Genomic DNA, 17461 nt, shown 5'->3' on the forward strand with positions numbered 1-17461 from the left:
TTTTGGGAGTACAGTCATGGGAGCCGCTTTCCCCACGGGGACAGCGGCCGTCACCGCACAGCCGAGTGCCCTGAGGGAGCCTGTCCTGGCCCCTGGGCTCGGGCTGCACCGGGCCAGCTCGTGGCACCGGGTCGCCGTGCCGAGCGGCTGCAGCCGGGACCGCGGGACCGCACCGCAGAGACGAGGGCTCGGGGCCGCCCGTGCCCGCCCCGGCCAGCTCCAGACAGCGCCAGCCACACACCGCGGGGGAAACCGCGGCGTGGCGGAAACGTGGGAGGAAGGAGGCCTGGGAGGAGATGCTCCAGGCCTGCCGCAGCCCCGCAGAGGCCGTGGCGGAGCAGACCTGCCCCTGCAGGAGCGGAGCCTGCCGAGAGCATCCACGCGGGGCAGGGACACAAGCTCTCGGCTGTGCGAGCTCTGGCCTGAGCCACGGGAATCGTCCCCGCAGTCACCCAGCGCAGAGCAGCGGCTGGGGCAGCCTCCTGCAAAAAGCCGCTCGGCCTTCAGAGTCTTCTGCATTTGACGGGCTAAGGAAGAGAGGAGGAGCATCTCTGTTCTTCCAGTACAATCGCCACAACAAAAAGTTGTGATTCCTTTTTTTTAATCCCATGGCAATGTACTGAGTTCTAGCTGTAGAAAGTACCTCTGTAAAAAAAATGAACATGTTATGGAGGATGTGGAAGAAGGTATACTTATTGTATTACAAGATTTTTTTTAGCTCATTTATAGTGAAGCATTATTCCATTTAAAAAAGGCTTCATCATAATCCCGACCAAAGGGGAGCCATGAACAGAGCCTGACAGCTCAGATTTGTCCTGACTGCTTCTTTTAGGATTTAAATAGCAGCTTTCAAACTCATCACCTGTCCCTGTATCTGCTGTAGCTGGAAGTGAGAACATCCAAAATTTACACAGATGGACACCTTTTGGCCTCAGAACAGCTGCCAGCCCTTCAAAAGCCACAGAGGTTCTGCTTCCACAGTTCCATTACTAAGAATGCATCCACAATATTTCATATAGATTTAATACTAAATGAAACATTGATTAACCTTTTCATCTTTAAGTTCTGTTTAGCATTTTATCTCAAATTGGCACCAACCCACACCCCCCAACACAACTGTGAAGATTTCAGTTAAGTCCATGAAGGCTGCAGTTAAGTGAGCTACTTCACAAGATCATAATTAAAAGTTTATTTGCATTGTACATAATCACCAGTCTTACACTCTAAATTATCTTGCAATTACAGGAGTACAGGGACTTTTTAAGAGGTATTAAAGGATTTGAACCTGCATTATCTCATTGCTCTTACATAATCAATCAATAAACCAATTTATTGTCAATGACTGGACTTGCCTGGCATATTCTTCATAGCTGTCTACCCCAACAGTAAAACTCACTTTAACATTCTGGGCATTTCAGATCCCACACTTTAAAGTCCAACACAACACAAATCCCTCATTATACTGCAGCATCCCATCTTTAAAAACCCACAAGAGTGCCATCTGAAACCAGCCCCCTGGCCAAGCACAAGGTTTGGGATTTGCCTTCCATAGGCTCCAGCTCCACCTCTAGGTACTTCCATCCACTCCCCACCAAACTTCTTCAAAGAAACAATGTGCTGATACATTAAGAACCTCTCTGAATAATAGTCACACTTCTGCCTTATACGATTGCTTCCTCCAAGACTCTACCTTCTCAAGCCCAGAAAAAAAAAATAAAAAGAAACACAAAACAAAACAAGAAATACTAAAAAATACATTTTGAAAGCCTATAAAAGTCTGCTTTCTGTATGTTAACCACTGGGTAGTCAACATTCTTTCCTGGCTTTAAGGAGAGCAGCTGCCAAGAAATGCCTTCAACTACTTACACTGCAAAGGCTTTTTTAGAGAATTCCTCTGCAAGAGACAAGTTCCAGCTGAATGTTATTTCATGTTATTCCCATATGTAAAACATTTTAAAATATGCAAGTTACTTTAGCTTTAAGCAAAGTGCTAAAATACAAAGACCAAAGCTTCTCCTTTGGCAGTACCTTAGTTCGGCTCATCTCTGCTTTTGCTGAAATGAATGAAGTTACAGCTCACTTCACATGTCCTTAGCCATTACTCTATTGCACACTCAAGTTCCACCTTACTAGCCAGACATTTTTTCCAGGAGAAACTCCCATCTGAATGGGAGCCTCATGTGTTTAAACAAGAAGGCACCAGCACCCATCTCCTCTGACCCCCTTCTTGCTCATGGGGTAATGAATCTTCACAGTTCCTATAGTTCCATGATTATGGGTATAAAATGTAGGACTTCCATTTTTAAATAGTGCCAGCTCATCTCAAAAGGTTAAAAAAAAATCACCTCATTGTATGCAGCAGACTAATAAAAATGCTATAGCATAACAGGCAATGTGCAGCTCTGACAGTTCTGCTTGTGGAAGAAGTTATGCAGACTCCTGGAATCAGGCAGCAAGAACAGCTCTTCTCTTGCAGGCAAATCAAGTATTCCAGATATTTAGCACTGCTTTCCCTTGTGTCAGCAGCTCTTGTGAATCCATCCAAGCAAAGAGGACACACACTTTCTGTCTCTCAACAGTTGTATACTTGAAGAAAGGCACACAGGTCTCAGTCTATACATGCAGGTAATAAATTACACTTAGCAGGCAGGAGAGAAGGGTCAGAAGGTCCCTCAGACAAGATCAAACTGTAGAAATGTCCCTTGGGCACATCCTTGTTCAGTCATTTTATTTGCTAGAGTTGCATTTGTGACACAGGAGTACTCAGAACAGGGGCTCAGAAGGGGTCTGCAGAAGCCTTCCAAATTCCAGAGATGTGAGATGGAGATAGTTCTACATATCCAGAGTCAACTGGATGAAGCAAACATCTTAAAAAATCTCCTTTGACTTTGTCTATGTTATCAAATATACACAGCAAGATTGTTGCATCTCAGTCTGTGCTGACACCTCACAGACACCAGAAGAGCATTCTCAGTTGCATTTCCAGTTCTCCTTCTCATCAGTATCTGAATCGGTGTGTAATGAGTCCTTTGGGGAGAAAGAAAAAGAAAAAAAATACCAGAAATTTATTTTGTGCCCACTTCTCCTTCATTCCTTATTGCAAGAGGAGGATCAAAGAATCCCAACCCATCCTTTCACCCAGAGGACCAGGTAGTGTTACACAACCCCAACACTACAGTGGATATTTTGCCACCAAGAGCTGCCCTGCTACATGCCCTCTCTGCAGTTTTACCTCTCCTGCCACTACAAGTGTTGATCTTGCTTAGGAAGAAAAAAAAAAAAAAAACAACTATCTTGGTGCCCACATCTCTGATCCTGGTTGCACAAGGCAGCCTTTGCTAGCGTGAGATTTTTCTTTACCTGGGCTGGAAGCTGATGACGTCTCAGCTGTCTGTAGAACTGCAGCACAGCAGGATCAGCTCTCACTGCTTTTGGGTCAAAATCCAGAACACGGAGACCCGCAAGGCTTCGGGCTCGGGAGAGGGCTACATAAGCCTGCCCACTTTCAAAGACACGAGACAGGGAGATTTCCACACAGTCTAAAGACATGCCCTATCAAAGGCACAGAGAGCTTGGTTACAGAGCAAACAAACAACATTGTGGTGTATCAACACTAACCTGTCCTGTGAGTCTGTCCAAGGTACTATCTTTGGTAAAAAGTTTTGATTTTTAAAAAAGGGAATCAGTAGAAAGCAACAGCATTTTTCCACTGTCAGGAAATTTCTAGTAGATAGTGGGATCCACTCATGAACTCCAGTGAGGCTCTTGTTGCAAACTCCATAAATCCCATCTAATCAATACAGCAGGGAAGGAAAACCTGCTGGTTTCACTCTTAGTAGTTAACTGGGGCAGGCACCTTTCTCAAGCAGTCCTGAGAGCTTGGGTAAGGCCTGGCCAGCCCTGTCTCATGGCTTGTCCCAGGTGCAGCAGAATTTACAGCATGGCCTAGTTTAAATTGTGGCATGGGCATAAATTCACAGGCCTCCAAGACCAGTATTTATCAAGCATGAGGTCTTCCGGAAAGGAACTTTGAAAATATTACACTGTTACACTGAAAGTTATATTGAAAAAATCCCCACTGCACACCACCAAAGGGCGAGTCCAGCCCAAAGAGCACAGCTGTGGCTCCAGCAGCTTCCTCAGTTACCCTGCAGAGCTCAGGTCCCTAATGCTCTCAGGGGAGCACTACCCTCATCAGCCTACAGTGATAAATAATGCTGCTTTGTAGTCCAACACCAACTCTGCAGATGGCAGTGCCCTTAAGGAAACCCCACTACTACTAACAGCCCCACAAGCAAAAGAGATGCTATCTCTCTGCAGCTAGACACATTCTGGAGCTCCCCCCCACCCAGCAAGGGTCTTTCAGCTTTCCCTCCTATTTCACCAGCAATGCAAGCTCACCCAGGAAAAAAGGTTTAGAATGGTGTAAAATTCTATAGACAGCTGTACAAGAACACCCACCTGACTCTTGTGAATGGAAATGGCCCATGCCAATTTTAAAGGTAATTGCTGACGACTCAGATGAACTCCTGAGGGTCCTTTAATGACCCATTTCTCCATTTTTATGAGCTGTGTGACCCCACAGAGAAACTTCACCTTAGGCAGCCCTGTAGGAATGGGAGCAGGAAAAAAACAGGGGTGTATTCCTGAAAATCAACAACCAGGATGTCAGCAGCTTAAGAACACCTTTTTTCTGCCTAAACCAAACCTAAAACCACAGACAGTTAATAGCATGTCCTGAAATGATGTTTGACACCTACTTAAGCAGAAGAATTAAATGCAGGTATTTTACCAGTTGCGATGCAGAGAAAAATATATTTTGCAGGTAGCAGAACATTATTCTTTGAGAAAAAACAAAAATTCATCAAAACTTGCTTCAACAGAACAAACAGGAAATTCAAATGAGCATACACATTTACATACAGAATACAGAACACAAGAGGCCTACAGATAGCTGTAGCTGATGCAGTGCATGACATCACAGCTCATGAGAGCCCCAAGCTTGCAGAGATCTCTCTGCTTTCCTTCAAATTACTACCAAGCTGTAAACAAAATTAAGAAGTCATCAGCCACCAATGAGGACTGATGGCAAACTTTTGTTATTTTCTCACTTCCCTCAACAAAAGATCAAAAGGCTTACTTACCCTTCTGTTCACTTTCAAACCCTACAACAACACCTCGTGCCCCATTCACCAGCCCTTGAGACACATCCAGATTCTTTGCTAACATCACCTACAGAGAAAAAGAAAAATCTTTAATGCACTGCTTCTACAGCCTGTTCAGCTACCTGCAGCTAAACTTCTTGCCAGGAAGCATAAGCACATCAGGCTGATTTGGCTAAATCATCCTATCCTGCCTATTGCAGCACCATCTCCCATTTGATTAGAATTATTTCACAGTCTTTCCTTCCTAGCATTTCTAACTACATCATTTTACAGTACTGAACATTTTAATTGAGCTATTTCTGTCCACAGCTGTGAGCTCAGATCCAGGGAACAGTTTCCCCTTCACCAGACATCACCAGCCTGTGCATATACAGATTCAGGAAACAGCAAAGGAACAAGTTTCCAAAGCAAATAGTGCTACTACTAAGTACAACCCTACACCCTTTCCATTCTGACAGCCCTAGCTCAGACCTAGGTGCCCAGTCCAGCAATTATGGCAAGTTGTGCCATACGTTTACAGGTGGGGAGGGCTGCTGTACCTGGAGCTGAGACTGCAGGCAAGGACTGCTTATGCTCTCTGCTACTGGAAAGCTTCTAAATTTGAGTGGACGTGTCTATCACAGTCACGGCAATCACCACTGTCCCCAAGATATGGACCTGAACTCATCTTCTGTCTGGATAAGACTCTAAGCAGAAAAGATACACAGACTGGGATAGAGTCTTCTGTTGGCCTGGCATAACCATTCTAGACTGAATTTGCATTCTGTATATTAATCTACTCTATACATTTCTCTGATATTCCTCCATTTTTCTTATTCCATTTGTTCTGGTCTATCACACACGTATGTGCACACACTTACCTGAGCTCCGAGTTTTAGCTCAACTCTACCACCCACAGGACACTGAGCATCAATTAACTTCACTAGCATTGTGTCACTGTCCAAAGCTTCAAACACATGCACTTCTCCTGTTAAGGAAAGAAAGACAGAACTTACAACTGTTGAACATAGTCTACACAGCATTTCAGGAGGTTCAGCATTTATTTCTAACAGTAAATCCTTTTAATATCCATTCTGCTCTGCTGCTAGGACATCTAACAGCAGAGAGCTCACTATTGCTTCTCTTCCCTATATAACTTCCAGAGCATGAAAAGACACAGGAATGAAAGGTCAGCAGTAAATAAGAACTGAGCAGACAGCATTTTGCGCAGTTTCACTCACTACCAACACCAGATCTACAAAGCAGACTAAGGAAGAATCCAAGGTCCAGCAAGCCAAAAAAGGCAAAAAATTAAATAGCCTTCAATTCAAGTCATAATTGGATAAAGCATGGCCTTTCTAATATGCTATAGAAAGAAAAAGTAGGGGTGTGGAGGCAATAAATTACCCACCCTATCTCACAGCAAGCAATGAGCTTGCTGTCTTTTACAAACCAAATAGTGACATTGGGGCTTTTTAAATAAAAAACCTGATTTTTTCCCCTAGACACCTCAATGCCAACACACAGTTTGGATGGTGCTGCTGTGCATGACAGAACACTAGTTCCACCTGACACTCCAGTACCCCCACTGCATCCATGCAGAGCTCAGCCCCAGAGCCAGCAGTTTCCTCCACCGAGTTCACCTGGTAGCTGTTGCAAGCGTCTCTCATTGGTTATGTCTACATCATCTTTATGGGTGCAGAGCCTCGTAGCCAGGATCCCATCACGCTCAGACTTGTGAGCAGCTGTCTGCATCAGCTGTCTGGTGACCTCCTCTGTGCACCTGGTAGCCAGGAAAAGGGAATTCTTCTTTAAAGTGATCAGGAACAGGTTTGAGCAGCAGTAACCTCTACACAGCTAGATCAGTCTGTGCAAGCTACAGGCCTCCAGAGAGGACAGAGAAGGATACCTGCATAAAGTCAGAGAGCAGAGCCAGTGTGTGCCCCAGCCCTGCCAGCTCAGGATCCTTTGAATTCATTCACAGAAATTACAGAGGGACCCTAGGAAGAGTCCTTCCTTACCAGAGCAGTATATATGAAACCTGCCTACATTAACTACAGCATTTATAGCTTTTGCCCACAGCTACACATCCTGACAGAGTACAGAAAAGTGACAAACTGCTCTTTCCCCTGCCTCATCAGTGGGGAGCAGGGATTACAAAGAGAGATGAGTTTCTCCTCACCTGCCTAAACGGATTGCACTCAGGATTGAGACAAAGGTCTTGTCAGTCTGTCTCCGCACTTCAGTCAGCTCCATGTTTATGTGGATGCACTTCCTCCAGCATTTTGCCTGGAAAAATCATTCTCTTGTTAAGAAAGAGGCAGGCTGAAGTATGAGAATGAGTTTAGGGACAGTTCTGTACCTGGAAGCAGAACTTGGTTTCTTCATTAGCCTTGGAGACTGGGGGTAGCTGTAAGAAATCCCCACAGATAATTAGCTGAATTCCTCCAAAAGGCTCATCCCGTTTTCTGACAGCCCTGAAAGGGATAAAAGAGAAGTTTTGAACATCCTCCAGAATCTGGATATAGTCAGGTCCCAGAAGTTACTTCTTAATCTGTCCATATATTCAAACCTAGACAACATGCAGTGAAAGATGTTTATCCCCAGCTGCCTCAGAAGAGCTCAAATAATTAAGCAGTGCTAGTATGAGACATCAAATTTGCTTTGCTTACCTAGCCCAGACATCATTACCAGACTTGGTTCTTTAGGGGCTGTTATACTACAGTTAATTCTGTCTTCCAAGAGGGACCTTTTGGGCAGAGCTATATATTCTGGATTCAGCTCTATAGATAGCACATAGCTCAGGAGATGGAGAAAATAACCCAAACAGCCACAGCTGAGAGTGAGCAGTGGACATGACCAAAACCTAGCTCATGGTAAAGATCAGCCCAGATACTATGATTTCATGCTTCCTTATAGCCCTGTACCAGCAGCTGCCTTGTATCTATGCACAAAACAAAAGAAAGGAAGCAGACTGGACGTTTAGAGAAATTCATTTCTGCTGCTTTGACCTGACAATTGCTTACCTTGCCACTGCTTCTAGCTTGTCAAAGAACTTGCCATCCACCATCGAAATCTCATCAATAATTAAGTGCTGGCAGGCCAGCCAATGCTGGCGCACCCCTGGCCTCTCTGCCAGCTGAATGCACTGTTCCAGCGGCGCCTTCCCAGAGCCGATCCCTGTCACAGGACAAAAAACCAATGCTTTAGGATGCTCCTGATTCTTTGGGAAGGGAGTAAGAGCTCCCAGCCCCTTGCTGTCGGGCAGGCCATCACCTGCAAAGGCGTGGAGAGTAGTGCCACCGATGTGACAAGCCGCCACTCCCGTGCTGGCTGTAGGGTAGGTGACGTTCGGAGGGAGGGAGCCCACGATTCTCTTCAGCAGGAACGACTTCCCGGTCCCTTCGAGAGAAAAGCAACAGGTCAATGGCCAGGACTATCCCCGGGGAGCCGTTGAGAGTCGCCGGGAGCCCTCACCTGCAGAGCCGGTGAAGAAGATGCTCTTCCCGCTCCGCACGGCGCCCAGCACCGCCTCCTGCTCCGCCGAGAGCCTCGCCGGGGGCCGCCTCTCCGGGCGGGGCACCTGCGGGACAGGAGGGGGTGCGCTGTGAGGGCAGGGCCGCTACCCGGGGCCGCCCCCTCGCCCCGGGACTCACCTCCGCCGGGCGCTCCCCCTGCCCCTCGCCGGGGCGGCGGCGGCCGGGGCCGCACAGCAGGTCCCGCTCCTGCACCGGGCTGATGACGGAGAAGGACGGCGGCTGCCGCTCCAGCAGGCGGGGGCGGCGCGGCGCGTCCCGCGACCCGGCGGCCACCTTGAGCCGCAGGAGGCGGAGGAAGCGGCGCAGCGCGTCCGGGGGGCAGTCGGACAGCAGCACCTGGGCGCCGTCCGGCCCCACCCGCACCGCCGCCCGGCCCTCGCCCGCGAACCGCGTGAAGAGCCTCACGGCGTCGCCGGCCAGCGCGAAGCTCAGCACCGCCGCCGCCGCGCCGCTGCCGCCGGCCACCCGCAGCACGGGCTGCCGCAGCTCGTTGCGGCCCAGCAGCACGGTCGCGTTGCGCATCACGCGGCGGCGCGGGGCGAGTCCCCCCGGCAGCGGCTGCTCCACGGCCGCCGTGCAGCGCAGCTCCGCCGCCTCCATCGCCCCGCCGGCCGTTCAAACGCGCCGCGTGCGCCGCCGCCAACCAGCGCCGGGGACTTTAACTCGGCGGCCAATAGGAGGCGGGAAGGGGGCGCGGGGGCGGAGCGCCGGGCGGGCCAATCAGCGGCCTCGCCGGCGGCAGGCGGGCGTTGCCACGGCCGCGGGACGCGCGCGGCCATGGCCGCCGGCCGCGGCGGGCGGGAGCCGCCGGACGCGCTGCAGAACCGCTTCCACGCCGAGCGCGCCAACAGGGAGCGCCGGTGGCGGCTGCTCTTCACGCAGTACACCGTGAACCCCTTCCGCCCCGGTGAGGCCTCGCGGCCACAGGGAACCGGCGTAAAGCCCCGGGGGCAAGAAAAGCCGCGAGGGGAGTCGGGGGGGACCGGAGGCAGGCCCGCAGTGCTCAGCTGCACGTCAGGGACAAAGAGCTGCACCCAAGCGGGGCGGCAGTGGCCAGTGAGGGGGTAAAGCTGGAAAGGGCAACTGGTGCACTTCCCTTCTGCCTGAGGAACCGGTCTGCACACTCAGAGACCGAACCAAGACATGACCCACTTGCCCAGATGGTGCCTTCAGTGACCACACAGAAGTGAGACAACTATTTAGGATGTGGAACTTAGAAAGTCAGTGCAAATACAGAGCCAAGGCAGGGTAGAGGGCCCCAGCACTACACCCTGTTCCTTTAGGTCCTGATTGCTTTCTACCTGCCAATTCACAGTCTGTGCTAGCACAGGCAGGTGATTCAGGTAGATTCTTTCAGGTCTTAGTTTTTCATTAAAACAACACAGAAAAATAATTTCTGGAGACTTGGCACTCTGCAGGCCATGCCTTGCCTGGGCTGGGACTCAGATATGGTAAGCACAGGCAGCGTCCTGTTGAAGGGCATTTAGCACAGTTAATGCCCTTCCCTTCCTAGAAGTTACCATTAATCAGTATTTTAACTCAGTTTCTTCTATGCACATGCAGTTCAATAATACATATTCTATACCTGCTGGGATGCCAAATTCACATTAAAGTCATTCACCTGTCTCATTTCTCTCCAGTTCACATGGTTGCTAGGAAGCCGATGTCTTGGCATGAGAACATACAGGAGCCGACAGATGGTAAGAAGTCTCTGAAAAGCTTGTAGCTACATAAGAAAATTATTAACACATAAGATTGAATAACTGTAATCAGTCTAAAATATCTTTTTGTTGTCTAAATATCTAATATTTAGATATCTAACATATCTAAATGTATGTGGAAACACCTCTGTGACCATGTAAGTAACTTAAACTCATTTATGATTTTTGTTTGTAAAGCAGGTTTTTTTCCACTTTAAGGCTCTTTCCCATTACTTTCCATTTTTAGCACAAGTTTGCACCCATGCAATTATGCTCTTATTTTTGTTTTTAATTAAAATATATATCAACTAAAAATATATACAATTCCTTATATTCATACTATAAAATTTTAGTTGAGAATCTAAACCTCTCAGGAAAACAAAAATACCTAGAAGTATGTTCTGTATGTACACGTTGCCTGCCATTGCAGATTCTACCCAACCACCAAGCAGGTTAAACTGCTGAAATGACTGCCCAGTCTTACTTTAGAACACTGGTAACAAGAGCCCTTATGGCAGCTGCTCCCTTATTTCTAACATGTTAATTTTGTCTAAAAACCCTTAATGGGTCAGGTAAGGTTGGCCTGCTCTATTTAAGGACTGGGGAAGGTGGCAAACCAGACCAGGGAAAGGCTGCAGGTCTCAGGCAACTGAGAAAGTCGAGAGCTGTCATGGAGCACGGGTTTGTATTAGATGCGGTGTAGGAAAAGCAAGATGCTGCAGTACAGCAGACAGGGATACCAGAATTAACAGGACAGTACTGTCAGGCAAATCTTGAAACTTCCTCAGGAAGTATTTGAGTAGAAACGTCACTGCGCATTCTGACAGTATCATTCACAGAAGCACAGAGGCTGCCTCTACCCTTGCTGTTCTTGTTGCTTGGATAGTGTTAAGATATCCCATTCTAACACATGTCCACAGGTGACTGATTTTTAAACACTTTCATTTGTATTTGTGTCTCTTAAAACAACAGATGAATTCCTGAATCTTCTTCACCATGCAGCAGTGGTGCCAAGAAAGAAATACTCAGAGCCACAAACTGAAAGCCAAGAAATTGGCTGGCATACAACACCTTTGGTGAGTAGGATGCTTAAAGATTCAGCCCTTTACAGGATTCAAAGATGCCACACTGAAAAATACTCATGCAGGAAAACAATTTGTGACAAACAAGGAAAACAAGAATTACAGGGAATGAGCAGAGCTGTTCACAGAAAACAAGTTTTTAAAATTTACACCTAAGAGGACTCTTCACACTGGCAGAAACTTGTGAACAGAAAAGCAGTACACTTCCCCTGAGAAACCTGACTGCAAAACATATACAGTGACAGTGACAGCACACTGCCAAATGCCACAGGTGCACTCAGGGTTGTTTATTAAAGCGTTCAGCCATGAGAAATGGTGTAGTGAGCAATGGGAAGTGACGTACAGAAGTACTGTGAAAAGAAATGTGCTGCTGCACAGCATCTTTCAAACAAATTGCAAGCACAACCATAAAATTAATAATCATGTAAGTATACCCAAAGCAGATATACCAGTGAGGATTCATCTGGGGAAGTGTGAATAAACAAGGAAAAGTATGACTAACAAGTTGAGACACAATCGTATCTGGCAAACAGCTGTACTGGTGACTGACTTTGCAGATTAGCATTTTGGAAAAGGCAAATTTTGACCTGTTATGGAGCACTAAAATAATAAAATAAGACAGTCTTCATTGACTTTTCATATTATATATCAAGTAAACTAGTTACTCATGACAAGAGTAGAGACAGACATCCCAGCTGGGCTCTGTGGTGTTAAGGAACTGCTGGTAGGATTAGTCTGGCAGGGTAGAGGCAACTAAACGTGTGTGTGGGGAAGCAAGTTCGATTTTCAGAGTCAGAACTGATGATGTTGTTTAATTTTTTAAGTTTTCCTTATTTGGCAGGTTTGACCATGACAAAGCAGTGAAGAGTACAGTGGTACCCTGCTCTTCTGCCATTTGGACATTACTCAGCAGTGGAATACCGTGCATCACTCCCCCCAGGAGGGACTACTGCTACTACTGATTTTAGTAAAAGCACATGACTGTTTGTCATTTTTGTTTCCCAGGTTCCTTTCGACCGCAATGATATCAGATTCTACTTCCCACGCCAGACAACTGAGATTACCATCCATGGCTACCCTGCACCACGGGGAGAGAAGCCTAAAGACTAGCACAGGGGGAAGGCCACAGATAGAATGTTAATGACATCTAATGTGTTAGGTCCTGCTCATTATCTAGCAAGTCTGGCAGATTTCTAGTGAGAGGCAATAGAAAAGAGAACTTTAATCTGTCCATATTTACAACCTGACAACAGTGACACAAATAAACCTATCTGTAAGGCGCTGTATTCATCTCACTGCTGTTCCTATACCCATCTACACAAACAGTCTAAAAAAAACACTCAAACATCTCAGAAAGCTTCAGACTTCTTATTTTGACATTGGCAACATGAACCAGAACTCAAGGTCACCAACTTCATCTTAACAGTAGTGGTGGAAAAAGCTGTCAGAATGAAGGGTACAGAGGGCAGGCTTTAGCCACCATTCGTTGAACAGCTAAACATGAGTTACACATAGTTCTGTGCAAACCAATTAATGCGTTCACACACCAAAGCTTTAAGTAGAAAACAATCCTTCAACGAAACAGATAGTAAAAAAAAGTTAGTGATAAGGCACTGGTTTCCACTGACTTTTTTTCCTTGCCACTGCAAAGCATCCAGCTTGCTCCACAGTTTACTGCTTGATGACAGCAGAAACGCATCTTGCAACACAAAGAAACACAGGAACCCCACTAGGGAGGACACTTCTCTTAGCGGGCTCGGTTCTTCATTTTCTGCCTTGCTCTCTTTCCAGGTCTCTTCTGCAAAAAAAAAGGACAGATTCAGATCTTTATTTTCATGTTCTCCAACTCTGTTCTAGCTCTATAGCTTGGAGAGGATACCAAAGAGAGAGTATTTGTCAGAACGTCTGGAGAGGAAGGTTCTGGCACACAGGTAGCAAAAAGCACTTTTAAACTCCCTTTCTTATCTTCCTACCAAAGCACTGTCCCCAGCTCTGTCAGTAACTGAATTATGCTTAGCTCCCAAACATAGGCATCACTTCCACATGCTGAAGACACCTATCATGCGCTCGTCTCTCCCTGCCAGACATGGCCTGGCTTCCTAACCAACCAGGTTCGTTTTCATGCAACATTTTACTTACATTAAGGGCTTTTTTCCCTCCTTTTCCTCCTCTTCCTCTTTTTCCTGGGCCTTTGTTGTGAGCCACTTTTGACTGGAAGCTGGATAAGTCATTAAAACTCTCCTTTGTGTTCCACTTGGAGCCCTTCTTCTTCCCACCAAAACCAAACTTCTGATTTTTGTATCGTCTTTTGGCATTTGGTCTGAAAAACAACCAACCAGCATCACTGCCTACATTCCTTGTTTCAGAAAGCTCTCAAGACACACATATAGATATACTCATGGTCTCCCAACTACCATCATAAACCTTTCCACTCCTAACAAAGAAGCAGAAATTAGCACATTTCAGTCTCTGTTCAATTTTGGCCATAGTCGTCTTCCCAGACAGAAAGCCACCTTGGACTTACTTTAACACTAAACAGAACAGTTTTCTTGTTTCCCAAAATTATCTCCTAAAAAGACTGAAAAATCAGACATTCTGTGTTTTAAGATCTTTCGTGTCTGGTCTCACCCCTTCTTTGTCCGTTGACTTGCATTGCCTTTTTTATTCCCTTGAGATGACGTCTGCTCTTCATCTAGAAAGTCCAGCTTGTCAGAGAGACCTGCAGGAGTGAAGACATCACAGCTACACCTCAGAAAATACATATTTTCACTCTAAGCAAGTAATAACAACAGGTCATCCCCACTGAAGAACAGCTGCTTGGGAGGTTTTTCACTGGCACACAATTCTGCATAGTAGCAGCTTTCCAAACTCAAGGCCCAGAACTACAGACACAATGACCACATCACACTGCCCTACACTGCTCACACACCACTACTGCCCTTACACATTTGCTCCCTTAGACAATTTATTTTACCTTTCTGGTATTTCTTGATTGCATTCAACATATTTTTCTTCTCCTTTTGTCTCCTCTGCAGAACCTCAACTTGCACCTGAGATTAGAAACAGAATGTTAGTATTGTTTCTTGCAGTATCCCATACTTTTGTTCTGTTTTCCTTCAGAGAAGCTAGACAGAAGACTAGACAGATCTGTGTGTTTTAGCCTGTGATCGCACTTTTCCAGCTCCCCACTCGGGCTCTAAATTCTTTTCACAGATCCTTTTGCACATGTCCCTTTTGTAACTCCTCACCTTCTTGCCATATTTTCTCATTGCACGGAGTTGTTTTGCTTTCTCAGACCTTTCCATTGCCTCCTGTTTACTCTTAAGTTTCTGTCGAATCTAATTAGAGAATAGAAAAAAACAAAATTTACCAGTAACACAAAAGAAAAAAAAGTGAATTTTATAATTTCCATACTGATCTATAGCCAAAATCTGGCTAAAAAAGACAAAACACACAAGAGAGAAGACAAAGCCTTATAATGGGCTGTAACGGAACTGAGAGTATCCTGTCAGTCTATTTGGGTGTGTGAAAAAGACTTAATAGTTTCTTTCTTGTCATTATTAAAAGTAAAGCCCTGAAGAAAAGACAACAGTTCTGTAGAAAACATCTTTTCTGTTCCCTTCTTGTTCACAAACATTTTTATAAGGATGCTTTTTACTGCCTTATGAAGAATTACAAAGATTTCAACACAGATCTTTGTGGTTCAGTCTAATAACTCCAGTAAGAGATAAAAACTTTTTTCAAATACAAGTCAGCAAAAGAAGAGAACGGTAATGTACAGGATTGACTTAAAACTTAGTACCAGCTAATTATCACTCTTCATCTTATCTAGAAAGGTTCCATCAGAAAGCAGAACAGTGACCCAATGATACAGGAACCTTCAAACTAGACTCCAGCTCATGCTTCTTTAATTTATACAATGTAGTCTTTTTTCCAAATCTAAACCAAAAAATAGAGCTCAATTTTGAACAAAGACTACAGTCAAGAAGTAAATGTGTGAAAGTCTTATTTCCTACACCAATCTAATTTCCTATCCAAAACAGATTCATTCAATAACATACAATTTAAAATCATAGAAAACCAGAACACACTGACAATAAATAAAAGGTGATGCTTAAACAGGAAAAAAAGGACTGCATTAAAGCCACAGTCCACTGCAAGTTTTATGACAAAGAGCAAAAACACGGGCAACTTTACATCCACTGTTACACATACTAGGAAGAATTCTCCCTTTTTAATATTAAACACATTCAGGAAAAAGTATAAATCATGTTTTTCTACTTCATCATCCAACCTGTTATAAAAATCCCCACATTGCACCAAAAACCGAAACAAAAAGAAATCTCCTGTCACAAAGTTTCAAACTCAGTCATTGTCACAAGCATCGGAAAAGCGATGAAGGTCAGTACTCACACATCACACCTTAAATTTAACCCCTACCCCAGGCTAAAACACACATTACACTGGAAAGAAAGCTAATCATTGCACATACCTTCTGCATCTGTTGGTCTGATTTGGCCATCTCTGCAAAGTAATCATCTGGTCTCCTCGTGGGAACTTGCAGCTTACGCAGCCTAGGGAGGGCTTCCAGGACAGCCGCCTGTGCCTGCCGGTAGCTGGGAGAGAGCACAGCACCAGCTGTCACCGCAGCCCTGTCACTGCCCTGGTCCTGTCACTGCATGTCGGGCACCTCACAGTGCTGACACAAACTGCTCCCACAAGCAGGCTGATGCTGGGATCTAGCAAGCATTGGGCTGGAATTACATCACCATTCTGTGCACGTCCAGTGCTACTGAAAGCAGCTTAGGTGCCAGCTCAACATTAACATTTATATCTTGCACATATACATTTATCTTATTTCCAGTTATAGGTTTTTTTGGTTGAAATATAAAAGGCAAAGCAAAACAAGAGAACTGTAAGAGCACCAAAACAAACCCACAAAGAAAAATCCATATCTTGTGTTAAAGAGTCCTCCTGTCAAGGAGCTTTTAAAATGAACTCAGCAAAGGATGAAGTCTGCTAGGAAGAGGGAAATTATTTCTTTTCAGTCACACAGCAGTTGAATATACTAGCACTAATTTGTAGTTATTTTGGAAAACATTCAGAGCCATCGAATGTAAAATAACATGGGCAAGAGTAGCACAGTGACAGCCAGCATAGCAGTCTGCAGCAGTCTGTAGCACACTGGTGAAACATAACTCCAAAAACGCAGCAACACGCTGGGACACTACATGAAATCTCCTTTTGAAACTTACAAACTCATCTCTCTCTGGAAATCATTCTCAGGGTCAACGGCATCAGACGCAGAAGCACTCTGAGAAAGGGGGTCCGCGACCGGGCCCAGAGTCACGTCCAGCCTTTCCACCCACGCGAGCTGCTGCCTGAATTCGGCCAGGCACCGCTTCAGGCCGTCCTGTGAAAGCAGCACAGCTCAGCACAGCAGCGCACGGACCGATCCGCACGGCTGGCCCGGCCCAGTGGCCGAGTGAGACCGGGGGCTGCTCCTCGGGGCCGCCAGGACACAGCCGCAACCCGCCCCGCAGCGCAGAGCACCGAGCCCGCCCGGCCCCGGCCCGCGGCCCCGCCGAGCCTCCCGCGCCCCGCACCCCGCGCTGGGGCCGCGGCCCGGGGCCGGGCTTTTCCCGGGCCCCGCGCTCCCCGCTCACCGTGTCATTGCGCCGCTTCGGCCGCTCCTCCAGCACCACGTTGAGCCCCGGCTTCAGCGCGCCCTTCGCGAAGGCCTCCTGGAGCTGTGAGAGAGTTCGGTCAGTCCGCGCCGCCGGCACCGGGGGGCCCTTCCCCACCGGCCTCGCCACGGCGGCCACGGGCTCACCTCCGAGTCCGAGAGCGAGGAATCCTCCGAGTCCGAGCCGGAGTCCGAGAAGGACCCACGCCGCGCCACCGCTGCCGCCATCGCTGCCGCCACGCCGCTTCCGGCCGCGTGCGCCGCCGCTTCCGGGCCGCCGGGGCCGCCGGGGCCGCGGTCACCGCGGCGA

The 17461-nt window shown here is 46.8% G+C and overlaps 3 protein-coding genes across 3 annotated transcripts; 1 reads left to right on the forward strand and 2 right to left on the reverse strand.

The window, feature by feature from the left end:
• Window positions 1–1787: 1787 nt before the first annotated feature.
• PIF1 (PIF1 5'-to-3' DNA helicase) lies at window positions 1788–9381 on the reverse strand. Its single transcript, XM_068200039.1, has 12 exons — window positions 8801–9381; window positions 8622–8727; window positions 8421–8546; window positions 8171–8324; window positions 7507–7621; window positions 7327–7433; window positions 6788–6927; window positions 6026–6132; window positions 5145–5232; window positions 4462–4607; window positions 3361–3552; window positions 1788–3027 (listed from the first exon to the last, which is right to left on the reverse strand). The coding sequence occupies exons 1-12, from the start codon at window positions 9281–9283 to the stop codon at window positions 2971–2973; spliced, it is 1821 nt and encodes a 606-aa protein (XP_068056140.1). The 5' UTR covers window positions 9284–9381; the 3' UTR covers window positions 1788–2970.
• Window positions 9382–9424: 43 nt separating this feature from the next.
• Window positions 9425–12751, forward strand: CFAP144 (cilia and flagella associated protein 144). Its single transcript, XM_068200041.1, has 4 exons — window positions 9425–9590; window positions 10324–10383; window positions 11356–11459; window positions 12471–12751. Exons 1-4 carry the CDS (start codon window positions 9461–9463, stop codon window positions 12573–12575), a joined length of 399 nt encoding a protein of 132 aa, XP_068056142.1. The 5' UTR covers window positions 9425–9460; the 3' UTR covers window positions 12576–12751.
• A 313-nt stretch (window positions 12752–13064) lies between these two features.
• Window positions 13065–17435, reverse strand: EBNA1BP2 (EBNA1 binding protein 2). The gene is made up of 9 exons (XM_068200040.1): window positions 17299–17435; window positions 17132–17215; window positions 16721–16878; window positions 15958–16081; window positions 14714–14803; window positions 14440–14515; window positions 14094–14184; window positions 13605–13785; window positions 13065–13263 (listed from the first exon to the last, which is right to left on the reverse strand). Exons 1-9 carry the CDS (start codon window positions 17377–17379, stop codon window positions 13213–13215), a joined length of 936 nt encoding a protein of 311 aa, XP_068056141.1. The 5' UTR covers window positions 17380–17435; the 3' UTR covers window positions 13065–13212.
• Between the last annotated feature and the right edge of the window lie 26 nt (window positions 17436–17461).

This window comes from Anomalospiza imberbis, chromosome 9, assembly GCF_031753505.1.
Source record: "Anomalospiza imberbis isolate Cuckoo-Finch-1a 21T00152 chromosome 9, ASM3175350v1, whole genome shotgun sequence".
In the NCBI taxonomy this organism is placed as follows: Eukaryota; Metazoa; Chordata; class Aves; order Passeriformes; family Viduidae; genus Anomalospiza; species Anomalospiza imberbis.